Source organism: Pteropus vampyrus, unplaced genomic scaffold, assembly GCF_000151845.1.
Source record: "Pteropus vampyrus isolate Shadow unplaced genomic scaffold, Pvam_2.0 Scaffold71, whole genome shotgun sequence".
Classification (NCBI taxonomy): Eukaryota; Metazoa; Chordata; class Mammalia; order Chiroptera; family Pteropodidae; genus Pteropus; species Pteropus vampyrus.
Window position 1 is genome coordinate 331,082 of NW_011888852.1, and position 23,204 is coordinate 354,285.

The 23,204-nt window shown below is 41.4% G+C and overlaps 1 protein-coding gene across 1 annotated transcript in view; it reads left to right on the plus strand.

Moving 5' to 3' along the window:
* The first annotated feature begins 2,407 nt into the window (after positions 1-2,407).
* The window catches only part of MIPEP (mitochondrial intermediate peptidase), a 101,313-nt gene continuing 80,516 nt past the window's right edge, over positions 2,408-23,204 (plus strand). Inside the window, exons 1-7 of the mRNA XM_023531603.1 lie at positions 2,408-2,702; positions 5,275-5,448; positions 8,451-8,539; positions 11,540-11,626; positions 18,100-18,163; positions 22,103-22,285; positions 22,844-23,000. Coding sequence (XP_023387371.1) covers positions 2,514-2,702; positions 5,275-5,448; positions 8,451-8,539; positions 11,540-11,626; positions 18,100-18,163; positions 22,103-22,285; positions 22,844-23,000 — 943 coding nt within the window. The 5' untranslated portion in view covers positions 2,408-2,513. The remainder of the gene's footprint in view (positions 2,703-5,274; positions 5,449-8,450; positions 8,540-11,539; positions 11,627-18,099; positions 18,164-22,102; positions 22,286-22,843; positions 23,001-23,204) is intronic.

Genomic DNA, 23,204 nt, shown 5'->3' on the forward strand with positions numbered 1-23,204 from the left:
TCCGAATTATTGTTAGGAGCAGGTAGCACGGCTGTACATGGGATATTGAAAGATTGCTTGCTGGTAAGAAAAAATATTGAGAAATATACAGAAATAATTTCTATTTATAGGTATTTTACTGGCCTTGCTTAATATATATTTCTTCTAGAACAGAGTCTGGACTAGGGTGAAGCAGGTGAGGCACCCCACATGCAAAATTTAAGGAGGCACTCACTCTCAGGTGCTGACATTGCATGAACTTGACCCCAAGAGTGAGTGCCTCCTTAAATTTTGCACCCCAGATCCAGAGCTTGCCTCATGCCCTACTTCTTCCTAGCTATTGGATGACCGATCATTTCGCTTCCTTATTTAGCCAGAATGTCTTTATTCTTTAGCTTTTTTTGAATGGTAATAACCCAAGCTGTTTTTCCTGTTTTGTTGTATACCCAACAAGGACTGGGTCCACAACGTGCTGACTCCCTTCTATTTAAGGCTACAACTTTATAGGCTGAGATAAGCATAAAGGAAAAAAGTAGAATCTATGACCAAGACATAGGATCCAAGTTTTTACAAAATAATTTTTGTAGGGCAAATACAGAATATGAGCTGTAAAACATGTTTTAAAGATCTTCAAAGAGATACCATTGATGGGGTGGGGGCGGCGGTCTAGTATGCCATTTGGGATTATTTCTCATTGGTTGTCTGTGAATCTGGACTACAATTTTAAAAAGTCTAACGATGACAGGCGCTCTGAGACACAAGACACCTTGTTAACTTGGCACGAGTCATCATTCATTGAGGGCATTCTTAGGCTTAAATGTTCGCATTGTAGACGGTTAGGTACCCTTGTATAAAAACCATTTTGGGATAAAGGAAGGCTCTCGGATTTGAAACTCCTTTTTAAAAAATATATGATAAATTAAGCATTTTTGTCGAATATATTGATGAATTTTCTTTTTTAGATGGCATATCTGACATATTTGTAAGGGCCTGCTATACAGGCGTTAGGTCTGCAATGTGGGGTGGCTGCCACCAAGTCCCCTAAGAACCAACCAGTTACAAATAAAGTGATATTAATCAACATGGAGTTAGGAATTTGGGGATTTTAAATAGCTTTAAATCTTTGATAAGAAAACAGTAAAAAAGGAACTCACAATTTACCTTATATACACAATGAAATATAGAATTTATAGTTAAGTTGTAAAGAATTGTATAGGTACACAATAGTATTGTCTTAACTAAACTTTAATTATTTATCATCATTTTCATCATCATCATCACTTGGGCTTTTCCTCCTTACCAGGCTAAATTGAAAACAAACTCCATTTAAAACTAAATTGTTTGGGGGTGAGGAAGGGGGAACATTTAGAAGCTTTCTGGAGGGAGCATGCACACCTCTTGGCTTTTGCTTCTGGCTCTCTGGAACTTTAGAGAAGGTTCTTAACCCAGCAGGCAATGTTGTTCCTTTAAGCTCACACATTCAGCTGAGATAACGCTCTAAATAAACCACATTTAAGAAAATTTAACTGTAGTTACCATGCAATAAAAAAGGTTTGCATGGGTTCTCCTTCCTTTGTACAAGTCACACCCTACGTATGCACGACACGTGAATCATGCTTTATTTCGTTCACAGAAGACCACGACCCTCAAAGCCCTCTGCATTCAGACATTGATTTGTTGGAATCACTGAGAATCCAGTTTCCGTTTCAAGCTGAGGTGGAGAGAGGATGTTTTGAGGAGCTGTCAGAAGGCTATGCATAGCAGGCTCTCCTTCCTTACTTTCCTGGGCTTTCTCACACCGGGTCACTTGGCTTCCCGTCCACAGAAAGGTCCATTCTCAAGGGGACAGTCTCATGTTTGGAATTCAGCAGCCCCATCCACTGATAGATCAAGAAGTGGCCGGTGTCTGGAGACAGCACCATGCCACACTCCAAATCACAAGTCCCTAATACCTTTCTCGCCCCCAAATCTTTTCATGCCCATCTTGTTGACTTAAGTTTGGCGAAATCGTCCTTCTTCGAACTTATGTTGTACATTATTATTATAATTTTTGAAGTCAAAATAGATGAAGATTTATTTGATTCCCCTGCAGTGACGTGCAGTCACACTGCATATTTAATTTCAACCTTTTCAAGCAGAAGCCGATTGAGTCATTGGTCCTGTGACATCTGAGAAGGCCTTCAGACCTCTCACGCCGCCTTCTCTGGGGTTCCACTGCCCCTCCTGGAAGAATTCGTCGCGTGGTGAGATGCGGCCCGCCTCCTGGAGTCACGTGGAGGAAGAGGAGACCTCCGAGCACACGGGGGCGCGAGATCGCAGCGGCTGCCAAGGAAGCAGCGGGGTTACGCTCTTGCCCCGGGACGCCGACGTGCCCACGTCTTGCGGGCCCCGCGCCCCGACCCGGAAGCGTGGGCGTCACGTGACGCGGCGTGATCCGCTTCCTTGGAAACGCGGCGCGCGTGCTTCCGGCAGGAACAGCGGAGCCGGGACTGGGCTCTCGCGCCGGCTACACAGTGCTGTACGCCGGCTACACAATGCTGTGTGCCGGCAAGTTGGGCGGCCTGGGAGCCCGGGCAGCGGTTTTGCGGCCCGGGCGAGCGGGCCTGGGCGGCTTCGGAGCCGGGCTTCGGGCCCGAGGGGTCAGCACCAGCTGGTCTCCGGTGGGCGCCGCCTTCAATGCCAAGCCCCAGAGCCGCCGCCTGGACCTGTTCGGCGAGCGCGGGGTGAGCGGTGCAGGCGGGGACTCCCCTCGTTTCCCCGAAATAAGGCGGCCTCTTTCTCCGCACGGCCAGCGGGGCTCTGGGCAAGTTTGTTTGGGTCTGGGAGGAGCCCCCACGTTGTATAGCAGGGTTCCGTTTGCGTCCTCTGTGACCTTGCCCGTCACCTCTTTGAGGGGCTGGGTTATAGGGATCGGGGCGGCCTTTGGTGGTCCCCTCACCGAAGTATGGGTCCCAGGACCTGTCCTCTGTGTGAGCCCGTCACTCCACTTGAACTTAAAATAATTCATCTCCGCCTGCGGGTCCCGCCCTCTCCTCACACAGCCCGAACCCCCACCAAAGTTCGCTTTTGTTCCAACCCTACACCTGTGCAAAAGAGGCCTCCACCTGTGAGTTCACATGAGGTGTCGAGTTTTCTTTTCGTAAGGACACATTCGCTTTCGGTCCTGACATTAGCAATTCCACTGATGCCCGAAATTCATCAGCTTTTTCCCAAACCTTTGGGCTCTTGATTTTCGTTTAAGACGCAGCTCTGCTGAGAAGAGCCTGATTTTCTATAGTATGATGGAGTTGGTTACATTGATTTCTTCCCCCAGGAAGTTACTGACTGAATTCTCTGGTTCCTATTCATTTCTGTACGCACATTGCTCAGCATGGTGTTTGGTATTAGACAGTAATATTGAATGAATTAAAGGTGAGAGGAAGGCAAGCTTGACTTACCTGATGCCTGTTCTAGTTTGCATTTGTGAATGTTGCCCATTTTAGGGTTTTACTTTTTGCCTTTTTACTTTCTTCGTTATATCACGAACTTTCATATAAAGGACCTAGGTTATGGTTGCAGTAAACTTAATGGTGTGAGTGTTTTCATATTTTACCTCCATTAGCTTTGTCTATTTAAAAATTATTTTTGTATGAAATTTGCCACACCAATTTCCATACAGATAAGTGATATTGGTAGTAACATAATTGATGTAAGGAGGAGATAGATACTGAGCAGAGAGATGGGAAGGGTGAGCTTGGTTTTAGGTGGATGAACTAGAACTAATTTTAGCCTTAGTTTTCTTTTGTACACTCCGATTTTTGGTACTGAAATCACATTTTCAAATAATGTGAATTGGATTTTGACTCAAAAAGTTTATTTTTCTTAGTATTACCATAACTTGTAGTCTGAGGTTTAGAATTCCCAAGAGGAGCTTGGGGAAGTGTACTGGGAAGTGCAACTAGTCTATACTTAGACTCAGATTAAATCATTGCAAAGATCAAATTTATTTTCGGTTGTGGTTCTACTCTGCCCCCAAGTATATTTTCTTCAGCTTCCCAGTGTATTTTGAGGAGAGGTTAACTTCCCTTCTTGCAGAAATGGTGGGCCTTAGCAGGCTTGAAGGTTTTACCACATGATATTTCCCAAAATCAACGTGTTAAGCATCTACAAGTTAATTTACAAAGTTCAATATCTGCTCCATTAACTTCATTAATTCAAGTTCCTTGTACTTTAGGCACTATGTTGGGAAACCAGTTAAAATGATGAAGGGCAAGTTTCTGCCCCTGGAAGCACCACCTCTTAGGCGAGAAGACTTTCAAACAGATAAATTGCAGTATAGAAGTATGGAGAAAGTGTGAGCTTTGGAGAGACACATGGAGCTTGTTCAAGTTCTGATCTCCCCACTATTAATCGGTGACCTCAACCTTTTTAAAACTCTCTTAAAGTGCGTTCCCTTATCTGTAAAAGGAGAATGTTAGTTCCCGCTCTGAGATTGTGTGGTTCAGACGAGACCTGTATAAAGTGCATAGTACACTTCTTGGCAGGCAGGAGATGCATAGTAAGTATGTGGGTTTTTCTTGCCTTCCTGAGTGCTAGAACAAGTGTGATTGAACTGGTTCAAGAAGACGGTCCTTCCCATTAGATGAGTGATTTTTAGTCTTTATCAAGATACTGAAATAAAATTCGCTGCCACGACTTGGTTTAACATGTTCATTAAATCTTTCTAAAATATCTATGTGCTCGGTAATCAACTCATTATCCCTAATTTACAGTTATGGAATAACTGGTACAGGTACTGGACCTCGGTGTCAGACAGTGTCCTAAGGACTTTACATAATACTTTCTAAAATGCTACCTGTATGCACACTGCGGGGTATGTATTGTCATCCCCATTGTGCCTGGTGAAAAAACTAGGTTTAGGAGGAGAGAGAACCTGGCCAGGGTCACACAGCTAATGGTTATAGCTAACATCTATTCAATGCTCTCCGTGTGCCAGATACTGTTAAAATGTTTTGTTTTGCTTTTAAACACGTATTATCTCATTTAATCTTTGTTATGAGTTAGGTTCTGTGGTAGTAACAGCTGGATTTTGAATCCGTATCACTTTATTGTTGTGTTATAGAAAATAATTAAAAATTGAAGGAAAACCACACTCTTAGAACGTGGAGAATGTGAAAATGATATTTGTCATCACAGATATTATAATTATATGATGAACCAAAAAGCCTCAGGATTTCCTTTATGAAAAAAGTGTTTATACAGAATATCCAAAGTCATATTTTTCGTAACACATTAGAAATATTTTTTGGGTTTCAGGGTCTTTTTGGAGTTCCTGAGCTCAGTGCCCCTGAAGGGTTTCGTGTCGCCCAAGAACAGGCCTTGAGAAAGACGGACGTGCTGGTGGCGCGGGCGTGTGCCACCCCGCCCGGGCCGCAGACCGTGCTCATCTTCGACGAGCTCTCCGATGCCTTGTGCAGGGTGGCCGACTTGGTAAGACGCGTGTAAGCCTTGCAACTACCTCTCTGCCAGGTTGTTAAAATCGAAAGTTTCTTAGCTTTACTATTAGGCCATAAGGTTAAAAACATTTGAACTAGTGGAGAGCTGTTGGGTGTAGTTTGTTACAGTGCAGTTATGTTGTTAGGAATGGGAAGAACGTATAGGAAAAGATGATATTTAGAAGTTGTACTTCAATATGTGTATTTAGTAAAATATACATGTAATAAAGGAATGATTACTCATATGACAAAGATTCTTTATTTATGAAAACTTCTACCAAAATTCTAATCGAAATTTATCTGTTCATTTATAATAAAATTAATCTTGTGAAAAACCAGTTTTATAAACCTTTTTAGGAATGCCTTTTCTAATTAAAAATAAGGTTTTGACAACAAACCGATTGTATTAAAGACTTTTTTCCTTCACATTTTGAAATTGAAATAGAAGTGTACCTAGTGTCTTCCCAGAGTAAGAAACTCATTGCTGAGACAGACAGCCTGATTTTCTTTCAGCCCCTAAAGGGTCGCATCTCGATTAGTCATACCCGTGCAGGCGAGTGTCATGGTGCTCATAATCCAACACCGTGGTTACTTGTGACACCGTCCACCTGGTATTGGATGTATGTGGCTCTCTCCACACTCATGCAGCATTGAGCCCCACCACGTGCCAGGCACGTCCTGGCCACAGGGATGTAGTCAAGAACAAGACACATAGTCTGTGGCCTCATGGAACATCATGGTGTGAACTTTTTTTAGCTCTTACTAGGCACTGAGCCCTGGTAAGTGCTTTACCTGGGTCAACGTATCTGATATTCAGATGAGGGAAGAAAGGCACTGAGAGATTGTGCTGTGCCCAGGTCACCGGGCCGGTCCGTGGTGGAGCTGGGCTTCAAGGCCAGGCAGGCTGGCAGCAGAGCGCATGTCTTCACCTGCCATTCTCTCCCCACCTCAGAGCCTTACTAGAGTGGTTGGGAAGTCTGCCTCCCCATCATTTAAAAAAGTACTTACTTATTTTTAAAATTATCGTAAAGTAAAATTGACTTCTTTGGGGAGGGATGGTACAGTTCTATGAGTTTTAACTCATTTTTCATGTGGCCACCACCACAGTCAGGATACATAAATCCTCCCGTCACTCCAAAAAGCTCCCTTTGCGAAGACACGCACCCTCTGGCAACCACTGATCCGTTCTCCATCCCTGTAGGTTGTCTTTTCTAAAATGTCATAAATGGAAGCACATATATCTTTTGAGGTTGACTTCCTTCACCCATTTTAACACCTCCCCATGATGGTTTTCATTTTTCAGAAAATTTCCTTTCTCCCATACTCCTGAATCAAGCAGTACCCTTTCCAGATGATCATACAGTCACTGTAAGCTTCCTAGTTTTAGAAAGTTTACAGAGTATCTTAAAGGGTTTTCCAGGAGTGAAGTGAGATGTGTTGCAGGCTCCTTGGAGTCAGGTCTCAGTTTCACTGGGTCTTGGTTCTGTACGTATTTACAAGTGCTTTGAATGATGGAGGAGATACGGGAGATGCACTGCCAGCTAGGAGGTGTCGAACCTTCTCCGCTTCATTGTGCCACTGCAGTCTGAAAAGGAAAATGTTTGTCAGTGACTTTCACTATGTGTAATCAGGTTTTGGTTGCACAGAACTTTTGCGGTCAAAAATCCCGGAACCCATTGTTTATTTGTTGTCTTCACCTCCACCTTAATTAAGCGAAGTTCTAGGATTTTTTCCACCTTTTTTCCTTTTGCTCTTCACTAAAAGATTTTCACGTCTCTGTCTCATAGCTTGTCCTATATTTGAAGTTTTTTATATTTATGAAGTATAACATTGCATTAAAAAACTAATGTGATTTACATATGTAAATCTTTGGGTAAAAAAAATTCAAAAGAACCTTCTTCCTTTTTGAACTTTTAAGATTTTTACTTGCCAGTTAGATTAATACCATCGCAAGACAACAGTTTTATAGACATTTTCCACCAAGTGGTCATTTTCTTTTTTAATACAGTTGCTATGTAACAGGATTGTTTTTCTCATCACTATTACAAAAAAGTTTTGAAATGTATGCTAGTGTCTTAAAATTTAATATTGCTTGTAAATTCTGCAACATGTAGGCTGGTAATTTATACAGTATGTTGTAAATTTTACAGAGCTTATTTTTCAGGTGCTTTGGTATTAATGTTATAGTTACATCAAATGTATAAAACATGTTTTTCATTAAAAACTATTTGATAATAAAATTAGAAAATTTTACCTGTGGTGATTTTATTTCATGCCATAGTCACACATGTTGTCTTGGAGAATGAGGAAAAAAATGCATAGTGTTTCGTAGTTTCCCAGAATTTTTCTTTTGCATTTTACTGCGATTAACATGAAAAGTAAAATCAAATTTTATGTGATTTCATTAAAAAAAAATTTCAGCTCAGTTTAATTCCCAGGTCAATGTAGCAGCCTCCTCAGCAGTGGTGCTAGGCTGGGACGAGGAATTCCTACTTGCTAAAAGGGCTATAAAGAGAGAATGTGTCTTTGTTCTCTGCACAAAGGCTAGAATTTAGTTAAATAAGTCTCAAAACTATATTATTCGTTAGTTAAAAAAAAGAAAAGCCTCCAAGAGTTGTTCTCTGGAGCCAGGTTGACATGTGAGCACCGTACTGTAGACAATTTTAGTTAGAAAGTTGTAGAATATTTGAACGAGTCGGCATATTTGAACTATGGAGTTAAGAATTCACTTGGTATGTATTTATACTTGAAGGAGAAACTGCTAAAATAAAGCCACTAAAAGTATTTTCTTTGGAACGAAACAAGCTTGGTTCCAAGGAATAACAATAATGTGCAGAGGAGCTGCATCGCCCGCTGGTTAGGAAATTTTCAGTAATGGAAATGCGTGGGTCAGGCCAAATGGCACATTTTAAAACATGGGTTTTCAGTTCACCCTCAGATCCTGGAATAAAGCTTTCCATCAAATTCCTTTTCGGTTTTGTCTTTCCTCTTTATTAGGCTGATTTTGTGAAAATTGCTCACCCAGAGCCAGCATTCAGAGAGGCGGCGGAAGAAGCTTGTAGAAGTATTGGCACCATGGTAGAAAAGTACGTCCTGTCCCCACTTCGTTACGAGATCGGGTGATGCAGTTTTGTGGGTTTGTGCTCTAGGAAATGTGTCCACAGGGCTTGTCCCTGGTGGGATGGCATGTGTCAGTACTGCACAGCTGCCCAGGTGGTGGGCAACGGGGTACAGGCCGCTGCTGTCACCTTCCCAGGACGAGCAGTGTAACTTTGTTCTGTCATTTAGTTTCCTTGTCTGTAACAAAATGATTTGTCTCTCAGAGTTGTGACAAAAATGAGATCATAAATATGAAGTGCTTATAACAGTGTCAGGCACATAGCAAACCTCCAGTATTGTCATTGTTTACATCAAGTAAGAGTTTTTTAGTGTCTCAGTGGCAAGTTGGAGTTTCCAGATTAGCGTGTGATTAAGTTGCTATTGCGTTGCTGGCCGTGGGCCACTGGGCAAGAAGCCCACGTTCTCTCCACTGGGGCCTTGCAGTCCCTGTGGACTTGGGATTGGGGGGTTCCAGGGACATCATAAAACTGGGAGGACTGAGGCAGGCCGAGGCTATGATCGAGTGAGCTATTTTAAAGGGATTTTTGAAGTAAACTTAAATGTTTTAAGCCATTTCTGAGGGCCCAAGGTGCTTGTTAAGATGACTTAGAGGCGGGCAGCCCGCGTTCAGCAGCGCTCAGGTGTGTGACGCCATGCCACAGAGCGTCTAAAGCTCAGAGAGCACAGGGTTCGCCTCGCGTGAATTTACGGCTGAAAAAGAAGGGCGGCCTGGGCAGCTCGCACAGCCAACGTTGTCAGGCACATAGCAAACCTCCAGTATTGTCATTGAGGGGGAGGCGGGGAGCGCGGGCGGCGGCTTCCAGTTCAGCGAGGAGCTGTCGCTTCAGGACGCACTGCTGCTGCTGCTGCTGCCGCCGCCGACGACCGAGCACGGTCTGCTCTCGTCAGGATAATGCATGTGAATTTTGTCGCCATCAAAAATCAGTGTTCGATGGGATACATCTGGTCCCTGCACATTTCACTGAGCGTGATGAAGGGGCTGACTCTGGGGACTCCTTGGGAGAAAGAGTGTTTCCTGGGGGGAAGGCCCCAAGAAACAGAGCTGCAGGGCCACCTGCCTCACGCGTCCTGAGTGCCGGACATAGGGCGCCCGGACTTAGACGCTGTCCGCTCTGGTGGACGTGGGCTGCTGGTTGTCTGGGAGGACATCGGGGAGCCATGCTTGGCAGGGAGGTGTTGTCCGGAGTGTCTGTCCTCAGCTTGCACCCCAGCTGGCCAGCGTTTCCGCCTTTCTTCACCACCCTCCGCCCTGCAGCCCGGAAGTCAGGCCAGGAAACGACTCAGCCTTCGAGAGCTTCGCTTTCCTTCGCACCGAGCCCTGTGACTCATTTGCTCCTTCAGCCCAACTGAGTCATATCTTAACTAACTGCTTCAGTTGCTCTGTGAAAAATAGGACAATTTTAGGTGCATGTGTTGAATTGTTTTTTTTTCCCCCCTGTGGTGAAAAAAAAAAAAAAAGCCTGAAATTAGGTGTGTTTGTTTAGAATTAATGCCAGACATTAACTAAAATATAGACTTTACCCGAGGATCTTATGACATAAGACAGAAAGTATGAGATTTGCTCAAACTTCTGAGGAGAGTACAGGGCAGGCTCCCTCTAAATGAGTGACCTTTTGACATGGAGTGGCCCCTGAGGCGAGCAGGCCCGGGAGGGGACAGCCACCTGGATGTCCCCGGGTTCCTGGGATGATGCCCGGGGGGCGGAGAGGCAGCGGCTGCCGGCCCTTCTTGTTGAGTGTTTTTGAGTGGCGGTGACAGCCTCAGTTCCCTGAGTGTTTGGGGTGGCCCATGACAATGGTGGCAACAGAAAGCCTTTGATTTATATAAAATTGCAGGATTTTGGAGGCAAACTGACTGGAGAACCTGACCACCCTTGAGTCTCTGGGCAGGAGTTGGCAGGTGGTTCTTATAAGCTCGCCTCCCTGAGGATCCCACGGGCAGGGGGAAGATTGTTTCTAGAACCAGTTCACTATTTATTTAGCCCAAGAGCACCAGGGCTTCTTGGCACCCAGGGAAGAAGGACTCAGGACCTGCTGGGGGCGTCAAGAGTAGTACTCAGGGCAGGCCGGCAGGCCACCTAAGGGTGACTGGGGTCCTTCAGTATGGGGAGTGTGTGCTGTACACACATTACCTCATTTAACCCTTAGGACAGCCTGAGCTCTAACAAGCTGAGGGGCTCAGATGACTTGCCCCAGGTCACAGAGTGATAGTAGGGCCTGTGTTGCAGCTGAGTGCCTGAAGCCTCTGTCCTTGAGCTCGCCTCACAGTGCAGGCACCATTCCCACCCAGACGAGGAAAGGGGAGCGTGGGCCCCAGGGCGCTCGGTTCAGGACTAAAGGCTTTGTGCTTGTTCCCCCTCCCTGCCACCCTCCTTTTCTGGCTGTTGGCTTATTGCTAACTGGGACTGGTTCTCAATGACAGTGGGTCAGTTAAATCAGGGGTCCCAAACCCCTAAGCTGTGACCGGTCTCAGTCCGTGGTCTGTTAGTAACCGGGCTGCACAGCGGGAGGTGAGCCACGAGCGGGCCAGCAAAGCTTCATCTGTATCTGCAGCCGCTCCCCAGCACCAGCATCACTGCCTCAGCTCCGCCTCAGCTCCTCAGGCATCAGATTCTCATAGGAGCACCGGTCCCTGGTGCCAAAGAGGTTGGGGACCCTTGAAAATCGCCAGTTACCACATTCTCTCTCTCTCCTCATTCCCGTCTGCTCTTCTGACTCCAGTTACTGACAGTCTTCAAATTTATCCTTGTACCTTCCAGAATAGTTAGTACTTTGACACTTTGCCCAGCGGACTGCCCGTCAGTACACTCAGTATGGCTGTGCTATTCCCAGTCCAAATGAAGAAACAAAACCAGACCTCCATCCTTTGGCCTCCGGGCATATGCATGCTAGAATTTGACATCATTTTCTTGATGTAAAGTCAGTAAGAAATCATTTAATTTTCTTTTTCTCTTGCGATTTTTCTAGGTTGAACACAAATGTGGAATTGTATCAAAGTCTGCAAAAATTACTAGTTGATAAAAAACTCATGGATTCCCTTGATCCAGAAACCAGGTACTCGTTTCTTTGCATTCATCGTGACTGTGGCTGCAGAGCCGAGATTGGAGGACTCCCCCTGGGCGTCTCTGTACCCACAGCCCCCTGCGTCTCTACTCAAATGGTGTCTCCTCCAAGATCTTTGTACTGAGCCATGCTCTTAACCCCTTTGTTTTCTTCTTAGTCCTAACCACTTACATTATCTTATCTGTTTGTTAATTTGTTTGTCTCTCTACCTTACTAGACTGGAAGCTCCTTGAAGGCAAGGATCTGGTTGGTTTTGTTCACTGCTGCAACTTAAGCACCTAGAACAGTTGTGGCCTGTAGTAGATGCTTACCCAATGAATGAAAACCTATAAGTAGTTGTTAATTATTCTTAGCTTCCTGCTTAAAGTTCCATAATGAGACCACCAGAGGATATCAGCAAATTGTTTTTATTTACGAGGTGGATGTGAAGATTCTTGGACTGATTTGCTTTGGTTCACTAGGTTACATTAATCTGAATTGAAAAGGCCTAATTTCTAAATCAATACATAAAAATATTTGATATAGGACTTTGGATATCAAATTTTTTTTTGCTCACATTTGTTTCTATATAGAATAAGTGTTGTAGAGTTTGTCATTAACCCACCTAGATGTTATTCGTGTCATAGTACAGAGATTTAACAGTTTTTCTTACCTGTTTGTAATCGTTTATCTACTTCTTTATTTGTGGGACACTTTCTTCCTTTGACTCCTCAATCCTCCCTCCTCTTGCTTCCTTCTCTCCTTCTGTCTCCACATGTGGTTTGTGGCCCCAAGTGAAGCCCTACTTGACGGGGAGCAGTGATCATGGGAACTCATGTTAATGTGGGATGTGATACTGGGCAGGGAGAGTAGCACTTTGAGACTGTCTTGAGGGACGATTTCACCTGCTGCCTGGAGCGCAGATAGCCCGCTTGGTCTTATAGCACCTCGTGGGTCCTGATACTCAGGGTGCTAGTAACGCTATCTGTACCATCAGAATAGTTTGTCTTTATTATAATTTTAGGCTTGCGCATTATATTGCCTTCATTAACAAAACAAATAAAAGTTGAATGCCTGCTAATTGTGCCAGATTTATACCCAGCTGGTACTGCCTAGAGTAACAACCATAAGTTACCCATGATCTGACTTTAGTCAAGATTGACTTCCATGTTTAGTGTATGAAAATCACAGTGGACTAGTAGACCATTTTAGATACAAAGGATTTGTGCTAATAGGATACATACCACATTTCTAGATGTTACTAAAAATTCCAGTAGGGTTTTTAAAAGAACAGAATGATAAATGCACTGGGAAAATAAACTGGGTAGAATGTCACTGTTGTAGAAAGGAAAGGTAAACTGGGAAGTGCGAGGAAATGAGGATTTGAAGTAATAATTATTGAAACATCATAGTACTTATACGTCACCAAGAATGGTGACAGCACCCAGAAGGAACCTTATATATGGTAAAATATAGGACGATGGTTGAACAAAGAATTAGAGGTTTAATAGAATATCTTGCCCTGAAAAGTTTATAAAATAAATGACTTAAACTGAGAAGATCATCATCTTATTTTTAGATGCATTCCTTGAAATACTAGTCCTGTGAGATAGTCAAAAGTATTCCCAGAAGTGTCCCATCGGTCAGTGAGTTTGGAAATCTGGCATATTGTATTTTCCCCTCTTGGAGAATTTTAGCATATTAGCGTCTCTGAGAAGCTCAGCCATAAGCCATAAAGAAACCTGTTTTACCTGGGTTTTTCCAAAACCTTCAAAAGCTTTCTTCTGTGCAAAGAATATAACAAACACATTCTCCAGAAAATGTAATAGAGGGAAGATCCCATTCACAAGAGCAACAAAACCTGTGATGCTCTTGGAATAAACTCAGGAAGGCAAAGAGTGCAGAACCTCAAAATACGCACACCTGGGAACATGAAAGATGATGTTTAAATGGAGAAGCATACGGTATTCTTAGATAAGAAGGAAGAAAGCTCAACAGTGAGCTCTACTGGTTTGTAAGTTTAATGCTATCCGATCTATATCTAAAGAAGATTTGTTGTTGTTACTTAAAATGATTTTGGTCATAGAGAATAAATATACCAGAATAGGCAGGGAAAATATGGTAAAGAAAAGTAATGAAAAAGGACTCGTATCAGATAGTAAAACATATTATAAAAATATTGTACTTAAAAGAGCATTATATTTATGCCAGAACAGCCAATTAGATTAGTGAAAGAATAGAGAAATTTTAGATACACAAATATATATGACCCTATTTAGTATGTGATAGAAGTGTCATTTTACATCAGTAGGGAAAGACTTGGTTTTCAGTAAATGAAAACTATCGATAATGATTTCGGGGAAAAAAGTAGATTAATTAAAGATTTAAATATTTAAAAAAAAGAAATCATAAAAGTATTGATAACCTTGGAATGTGGAAAGTCTTTCTTCTCATGACACCAAAGTCGGCCCGCAAAAGGCGAGGTTGACTTAATTATATAAAAATTGCAAACTTTGGTATGCCAAAACCCTTCCACATTCAAAGTCGGAATACACAAAATGGGACAGATATTACCTGGTAAGTGATGAAGGGTTAACGTATCTACCATGTGAAGAGGCCTTGCAAATTACTCAAAAAAAAAAAAAAAAAAAGGGAAGATGGAACCTTCTTATAGAAAAAAAACAAGTTAAGGATTCTTTTTGTAAAACCCTCATTTCACGACATAAGGAATAGCAACAGGCATCGCACTAGTAATAAGTGGACAGTAGTGGCTGGAGATGGGGCGTCCAGAGTTAGACTGTCTCAATCCGACGTTGGCCTCATAGCTCTCCAAGCCTTAGTTTCCTCCGCTAAGAAGAGAATAAAGAAAGCACTTCATAGGATTATTATGAGGTTTAAATGAAATGATTAATGTAAAAGGCTTGGTCAGTATCTGGCACATAGTCATCATTCAATAATTGGGACGTACCACCGTTAAAGAAAGGTAGAATAAAGCAAAGAGCCCATTAGTTGACAAAGTTAAAATAGAATAGGAATCATGTTTTAATGGTTCAGAATAACAAATCTTCTCTAGTTAAGTGTAATTTGATCAGTCTTTATGGAGGAAAATTGAGTAACATAAACCAATGTTTACACTCTTTGATCTTTTTAATTTCTTGGAATTTTTCCAAGGAACAAACAAGGATAAAGAGATGTGTTGAGCAAGGAGTTTTATCATAGCACGGTTTACAAGGGGAATGAAAACATTTTTAGCCCACATGACAAAACACAATACAGCGTTAAAAGCCATGTTTTTGAGGAATATTTAAAAATGTGGAGAAATATGCCGTGTTTTGTGATATAATTTTTCAAGAAAAAGCACGATACAGAAATCTATGTAGTCAGAGCCCAATTATTGTAAATAAGCATGTAATATAATGAGGGGAGGTTGGGTAGAAGCTCGCAGAGGGTCTTTGTTGTCATTGGTGTGCGCCACGAGTCAATTGCCACCAAGACAGTGTCTCCATGAGGCCAAAGATCTTGCCGCAGCCTGTGCTTCTCAGGACGAAGGTCCTGCTGGGTGTCCCCCAACCCTGTCCCCAGCCTACCTGGGGGGCAAAGGCTGTTTTAGATGAGGGGATCAATGTAGCCCCTTGAGTCAGTTTGGAAACTCAGCCCATGATTTTCAATGTGTTGAGCGCTGTGTTTAATTAGGTGTTTAATTAAATATCTCTAACCTTATGTAATTAAACATGTTCTTCATAGCCTTATAAAAAAGGAAAGGAAAAAGAAGCAGATTGGAAGGAAACGCTACAAGAATTTTAGTTGTGGTTATCTCCAGTGGGATTAGTGATTTTAATTTTTTCATACCTTTCTACAGGAAAGCTGTTATACTATAAATCTATATTATACAGTAAACTTATACAGTAAATTCCCATCCCCAGTTTATGGACCCCTGCTGTCTTTCTTTCCTCTTATTAAAACAAACAAAACGCCTTTACAAGAAAAGAGAGTGGTATGTTTTATAGGTTGACTCTTTAGGAAGGGAGGTCAGTGTGAGGTAAATGGAGACAGTTTTGGGACTTTTGAATAAAGGACTTTATTATTTAAGGAAGAAGGTAAATTACTAATTTATTAATGTGTCCTAATGAGTTTTCAGAATTTTAGAACCTTAGTTCTGTTCATTCTATGTGCATTGGCACAATCATCAGGAAGATAAATACGTCCATTGTGAAAAGTCAAGGAAAGTTAGAAGGTAGATCAAATACTGGGGTAACGTAATTCCAGAAAAAAAGAAAAAAGCAGTTAAAAAAAAATATTAGCAGAAAGAGGTGTTACATTTGAAATTGGTTCTAAGCATACAGCAGGATTAAAAAGAAAGAAAACAATTCTCATTAGCCAAGAAACTCAGCTTCCGGCATAGCATCAAAGAGTTTAATATTCTAAGTAGCTGCTAATAGTTGGAAGAAAAACTGAAAATCTCTTGCAGAAGGCCTTTGAAAAATTGTCCAAGTATAAACTGTTTTATGTTTTTAATTATCGGGATTTGGATGGAGTTGAAATAAGTAAGTAATTATCATGATGGCTTTCACAGGTTTGTACTCTATGAATAAAGGAATAAGCTCCTACATGAAAAGAGAATTATAATTGTTTTCCATGTTTTGCAGTGCATATATTGACTTATTTAAACATTGGTTGAAGCTATTTTTTGTTCCTCCTATGCTTACAATACTGAAACATCCATATAAAGCATTGATAGCCCAGTACAGTGAAGGCCTCGCACCACGTGATTTCCCATCATGTGGCTGCAACACAGCCTTCTAAAAAATTCCACGTTCACCCAACTAACATATATGTTTTTAATTAAGTTCTTTAAGTAGAACTCACGAATGCTGTCGGAGCCCATAGCAGAGGCCCCTCATTCGGTTGTTGGTGGAGACAATGCTCAGGGAGCTCACCATGGAGGGTAGGGCATCTTGTGAGGTGCCGGGTTGATCATGCCAAGGACTTCTGACCTCGAGAAGGGTCACCTCGCAGGAGCGGAGGGCGGAGGCAAGGTGGCCTGTTAGGGGTGGTCGCGGTATATCAGGGCAAGGTGACAGCAGCCTGTTATACTCTTGTTTCCTGATCCCCAACACTTGTGAGTCAACGGTTAAAGGTGATGTTAGTCTGTCATCTCCTGGAGGTCACGTGCCACGCGTGCCACGCATTTTTATTCTGACATGTGAAGAGCTGTGTGTCTCGCCCATGCTTTGTGGCACAGCATCACGATGTCTTATTTCCAGTGCTCACATATTTGCTTTCATTTAGTATATCTTACGAATTCAGCATTTTTATATCTCTGGTACCGAATGGGAAAGTAAATGATATTAATTAGCTTATGACGCGAAAGGGACAATGTAAGTTTAAAATATCACAGGAGAAAATTTCCAGAGTCACTCCTTCCTTTAGATGTCATCCAGGATACTTTCTCTTCCATTGTTTTTTTTCTTCAGTTTTTGTCATTGTTATTGCTAATATGACATTCTGATGAAATCGTTACATTAAGGAAAGCTTAGGAAAATTCAGGCCTGTTGTTAAGTTTGCAGCTGCATTGAAGAATCATTGAAGAATGTCGATCTCCACAAAGCTTGCTGGTGCTAATTCTTGAAATAGGGAGAACTTCCCTCACAATCAGAAGCAAATTCAGCACAAGGGGAAATGGATAGTGGGTTGAAGCTGATGCAGAGTCTGCCTTTTATTGGTGAAGCCAGAATAAAAGGTGATGTTTTAAAAACTGATGACACATCAGAGAGTGTTATTGATGGTCTCTCTTTGAACTCCCCAAACACTATTTGTATCCCTGTCAAGAAATTTATTATTTCCTTTACCTTGTATTCATTAATTCACTAATTCATTCAAAAGGTATCTCTCCCCTTATGAGATCGTGCCATATGGAACATACATGTAAGTCTTTACCCATAAGCAGCTGAGAGCACAGTTCTGTTAAATACATGTGCTAAGTATAAAATACATTATAGGTAGACATATATAGGCTTACCTCGTCGTAATTAGGCAGCATGTGTGTGTCCCACAAGTACTGATTTGGTGCGTTGTGTACAGTACGCAGGAAATAATTTTTGAAGGAAAGCGAGCTTAGATGTTTACCTCCTCTAGAAAAAAAACAGGCAAATTTGGCCTCATTGGAATAGTCATCATTCCTCTGGTTCAGTTTAAGGCTTATTGTACAGTTAGCGTGTTGTAGAGGGTACCTGATCATCCAAAGGCGAGCTTACAAACCCAGCTGGCTAGCCGTTTTGCCTGACTTCAAGATGCTAAACCTCCTGGTTTCACACAAATGATGTGTGTGTATTTCTGTGTGTGTGTGTGTGTGTGTGTGTGTGTGTGTGGAGACATCAGCCTTTTTGTCAGTAAGGTTGAAAAAGGCCAATTTCTTTAGCAAAAAGATTGATTTTTGTCACTAATTATTATTACCCCTTATCACCTGGATCTCATTTTATTTGTAGGCGAGTGGCCGAACTGTTTATGTTTGATTTTGAAATCAGTGGAATCCATCTAGACAAAGAAAAGGTAAAACTTTCTGTTTTTTGGCTCCTCGTTTTACTAATATTTAGTTGGTATCTATTAAATACAGTCCTTGTATATAGTTAGAATTTGCGTATTATAAAACCACTTAGGTCATTTATGTTATGAAATTCTTCTCTAGATTGTGTTTGAATGTACTGCTGTCTGGAAGTTGGCTTCTCACGGTAATTCAGAATTAAGAAATGACTTGAGACAGTGGGGTGTTTTAGATATGGGATTAGGATGAGATGGGCAGTGTCAGGAAAGGCAGACGAGTGAGTAGGAAAGCTTAAGGAATGGGGGCGGAAGTGCAGGAGCAGACTTCTGCATCAGCGTATTTATTCATACTGTACGCGTCTTTGACAGAGCCACACAGTTTTGTTCTGGAAGCAGTACACGTGGGATGTACAGCGTTTAAGCTGGGGCGGGGGGCTCATACAATGTCCAGACCCCTCGTTTTACAGATGTGGGAACAAGACAGAGTGATTTGTTCAAGCTCCCATCCTTAGTTCCCAGGACTTCTAACCCCGGCCACTGCTCTTTCTAGAACATGACACCCTAAGAAACAGTGCCTCATTTCAGTGTCAAGCGCCAGGTTGGAAGAATGGGGGTGACTTGATCACTCCTGGAAAACCTGCCCGCCCCACAGCAGCAATCCTGCTTACCTGTAGTCTAGACCATTGTGGTTATGCTTTTTAAAAAACCTAATAAGTATAATGTAAAGCCACTCAACCTATTAATAGAGATTAGTTTATTAGAGTATCTTGGAAAGTAGAGGCCGGGTCTTGGGGACATATATCACAAACAATAGACAGTGTCATTTTGATCAGTGCAGGGTTTGGACAGTGTTGGGGCCGCTCACGTGTTGATGTGTTTCTGTGGCTTTAAGGGCTCAGCCCGTGAGACCCGGCCTAACTCTGAGGCCGGACCCGCCTTCCCAGCATGCCTGAGGCTGATAGGCCGTTCTGTAAACTCCCATGGCCTGGAATGGGCACATTTTCTCCTCTCCAAGCCAGCTGTCATTAACACTTCTTCGTACCAATGAATGTACCACCATTCTGTGAGTCACTCAGACAAAATTTTAGAGTCAGTTTGCAATTTTCCCATTCCCAATATTCTCATATCTTAATCAGTGACCAAGTCCTTGGATTATTCCCTTAGAGCTTCTCCTGCCTCTGTCTGCATCCCAAAACAACTCACCTTGATCCTCATCCCCTGGGCTGTCCTAAAGTCCTTTGCCTTACTGACATTTGTTGTAATTAACAGCGATTAAGCATTTGCTACTTAAAGCATGCATTTCTCATCAGATCTTCATAATGACTTCGAGGCCGGTGTTACTGTTAGTCTGTTTCATAGATGAAGAAACTGAGGCTGATTTACACAAGGTCACAGAGCTCGTAGGTGGAGGAGGCTATTCCCTCTGCCAGGCAGACTCCAGAGCCTGTTCAGCTTTCCCTGCCCACGGGTCTTCTCACCAAGTTTGCCATTAAGGCTTCATCTTCAGGCCACGGTGCCTGCAAAGCTTTTGTCAGTCTATGAGATGGAATTCTGTATTCATTCGAACTCGTATTTTACTTACTTCGTGCATATGGCATTTATCTTTAACTGCCTTTTATTGAAGTTGTTACTAGTATTGTATAGCTTATCTGAAGTTATAGTCTTCCCAAGGACAGAGAGTGAGGGTTCTGTTTTGAATGCATTTCAGTTTTGGACTCGAAATATTAAATGAATGTATAATGAATCATAATAATGTCAGCTAATATTAATTCAATCTGACAACTTCAAGAAGAAAGTCACTTGTAGGCAATCTATGTGAACAATCTTATTATTTTCTGTAATCCCCACGAAAGATATTTTTGAAACTTCGCTAAGAAGTAATGTCAAGTCAACATCAGTTTCACCAGCATTATCCTCACTGCTTTTATAAGAATAGCTGCCCTTCCTAGCTAGTAACTTCTTGGGAACCCACAAACACTGCAAGTAAAGTAAACCTGCTAAAATACTCTCTTGTAACTCCTATGTCTGTTCGTCAAGGTGCTCCTTTAGGATGGAAAAAAAGGAAGACATATTATACTTTTTAAAAGAGATCTTGAAATCCATCACAAACTACAAACCATAAAAGCATATATTCTTTTCAGATTTTTTCTTATTTAATTTTAAAAGTCTCATCGAATATACTTTAAAAGTTTAAAATTAATGAACTTTTTTTAGCAATCATTTGTAAATAATAACAATTTCGTAGACTCTATTTAGAGTTCAGAGTACTGCACACTGAATTATCTCAGGATGATGAAATGCCTAGCAGATTGTTGGTGAAGTCAGGAAGTAAACCCAGTTTTTATTTTTTGAGAACTTTTAACAGGTGGTAAATTCTTCAAAGTGGTTAATATTATGACTATCTTTTTATAGTAAAGGCTTTAGTGAAAAATTTTGGAACTATCCTATAATTTCCATTTCTTTCACCTTTTTTGTTATTCCACTAGGTACCACTAGGTGGTGCTAAATGGCCATATCAAACAAAATAGGGAAAAATCTGGACTATAATGATGTTAGAGTATCTGAAAACTTATGAAGTTTGAATTTTCTATGTTGAAAAATCTTAGTTTTTAATATACTTAATTTTTTCAGCATCTTATCAAGTATAATTTTGCACTATGCATATATATATTTTATTATTTATTATTATTTACTCCTACAGCACCTGGTCTTCCTGGTGGTCTCCCATACCAAGTACTAACCAGGCCTGACCCTGCTTAGCTTCCAAGATCAGACATGAGTGGCATGGCCATAGATGATGGACTGTGGCTCCACTGGGGCGCAAATCTAGAACCTTCTGTGTGTAAAGCAGACCTGCCAGCCGCTACACTATGGAACCACGTCCTATATATATATTTTTAAACATTAGTGCTGCTAATTATTTTTTAAGGTAATAGTATAGTTTAGAATCTGTTAATAATAGTCACTGACTCCTTTCCCAGAAAGACTTGCAAACGATTTCACCTGAAGTCCATCATGAGCCCAGGTCGTGATGCCCAACTAGCTTTCTAGTAACAAATAACTGAAAATTCATCCCTTGTCCCCCAGTAGACCTGGACTACAGTTTGTTTCATCTGAAACATTTGCGGTCCCCCTCTGATAAAACACAGTTTCTTGGGCGATCGTGTGTCCTAGTGTGTGACGTCACTGTAAAGCCCGCATGTGCGTGCCAGCACCATCCACGTCGTCATCAGTGGCTGTCTGGGGCCAGGCACCGGGCAAGGAGACACAGTCCCGCCACTGGGGGCCCCAGATGCTTCTCACCACTCCGCTCTTGTTCTCTGAATACTCAAGTCTAAGCAAAATTGGAGTTTTTAAAGTGCACTCCCCACTCTGGACGTTCTCCACATTCTTGTGAAGAATTGTGTTAATTTCTTTCCTTTCCTTCTGCCATTTTAGTCTAATCTTTTAAGACTGAGTATATTTTCTCACCTGCCCTTTTAAATACTCAATTTTTTTTAGTCTAAAAATGCTTTTAAGCATTGTATTGGCTAGATTAAACTAGAATCACTCTTCTCTGACTTACTTAACTAAGAGGTCTTTTGGGGGACAGGAGAAGAGTCCCCCAGATGATTAGTTATAGAACCTAGACATAAAGCAGAACTCTAGAAGTTGTGTAAACCTTAAAGCATAGAAACTGTACAACCATAAGGGTAATCTTTTTGTCTTGATTAAATGTTTGTCAAAAATAGAATTAATATGTTATTTATAGTATGTTATATATTATACATTTAAGACATAAACAATATATTCAATATTTATTTTATTTAATATAGTTAATATCCTATTAAATTATAATTTAGACGTTAATGTTGATTTGCCATCTTTTTAGATCATCTATTAAACTAGTTGTGAAATATTGCTTTCAATGCCTTTAAATAACTTTTACTCCCTTTCCCCCACATATAGCGTAAAAGAGCAGTCGACCTGAATGTTAAAATCTTGGATTTGAGTAGTACATTTCTCATGGGAGCCAACTTTCCCAACAAGATTGAGAAACATCTCTTACCAGAACACATTCGCCAGAACTTTGTGCTCACTGGAGATCATGTAATAATTGATGGTCTACACGCAGAAGCACCGCACGACTTGGTATGTGTGTGTCCTTCTCTTCAGAGTTCAGGTCCCACCTGTGTGCCACAAATGTTGTAACCCACAAATTCAGTGACAATATAGTCATACTGTTAAAAATCCTTTCGTGATCCTAAGCCCTAAAACTTTAACTTTGGGATTATTAATTCCATAAATGATTTAAATGATGAAAATGGTTTAATTATTTGTGTCTTATAAAGAAGTCATTTTTAAAGTATGATAAGTGACGGCAGCGATTGACATTCTAGGCTGCTTGGGGTTTTAGTGCATGTAGTTTTGGCTTCACATACTTAAAGATGCTTTAGGGCACATGCACCGGGTACAGCTCTGTCCAACCCTGCTCCATTAACGGAGAACTCTAGTCAGTGCGCTGTATCTCATACCGGTTTATGAATACTAGTTTATAGAAAGCTTTATTCACCTAGTACAAGCTATTATTTTATTTTTAAAGCAATGATCATCTGAAGAATAAAGTGATGAGAGTTAGCCTATATTATTATTGCATAGGACTTTGAATCACGGTATTTATATCTCTTACCACTTGCTATTTAAATATAGGTGCGAGAAGCTGCTTATAAAGTTTTTCTGTATCCCAATGCCGGGCAGTTGAGATGTTTGGAAGAACTGCTGAGCAGCAGAGATCTTCTGGCAAAGCTAGTAGGCTATTCCACATATGCCCACAGAGCTCTGCAGGGAACAATAGCTAAAAATCCAGGTAAGCCCGTTTGTCTGACATTTAAGGACAAAATAAGATTTTTATGGGACTGAACTCCTGACTTAAACTTATATTTTTAAACTTATTTTTAATTACTTAGCATACTCTATTGTATTAGTTTCACTTGTACAACATAGTAATTCAACATTTATCACCTCACAAATCAATCACCACAGTAAGTCTAGTAACCGTGTGTGACCATAC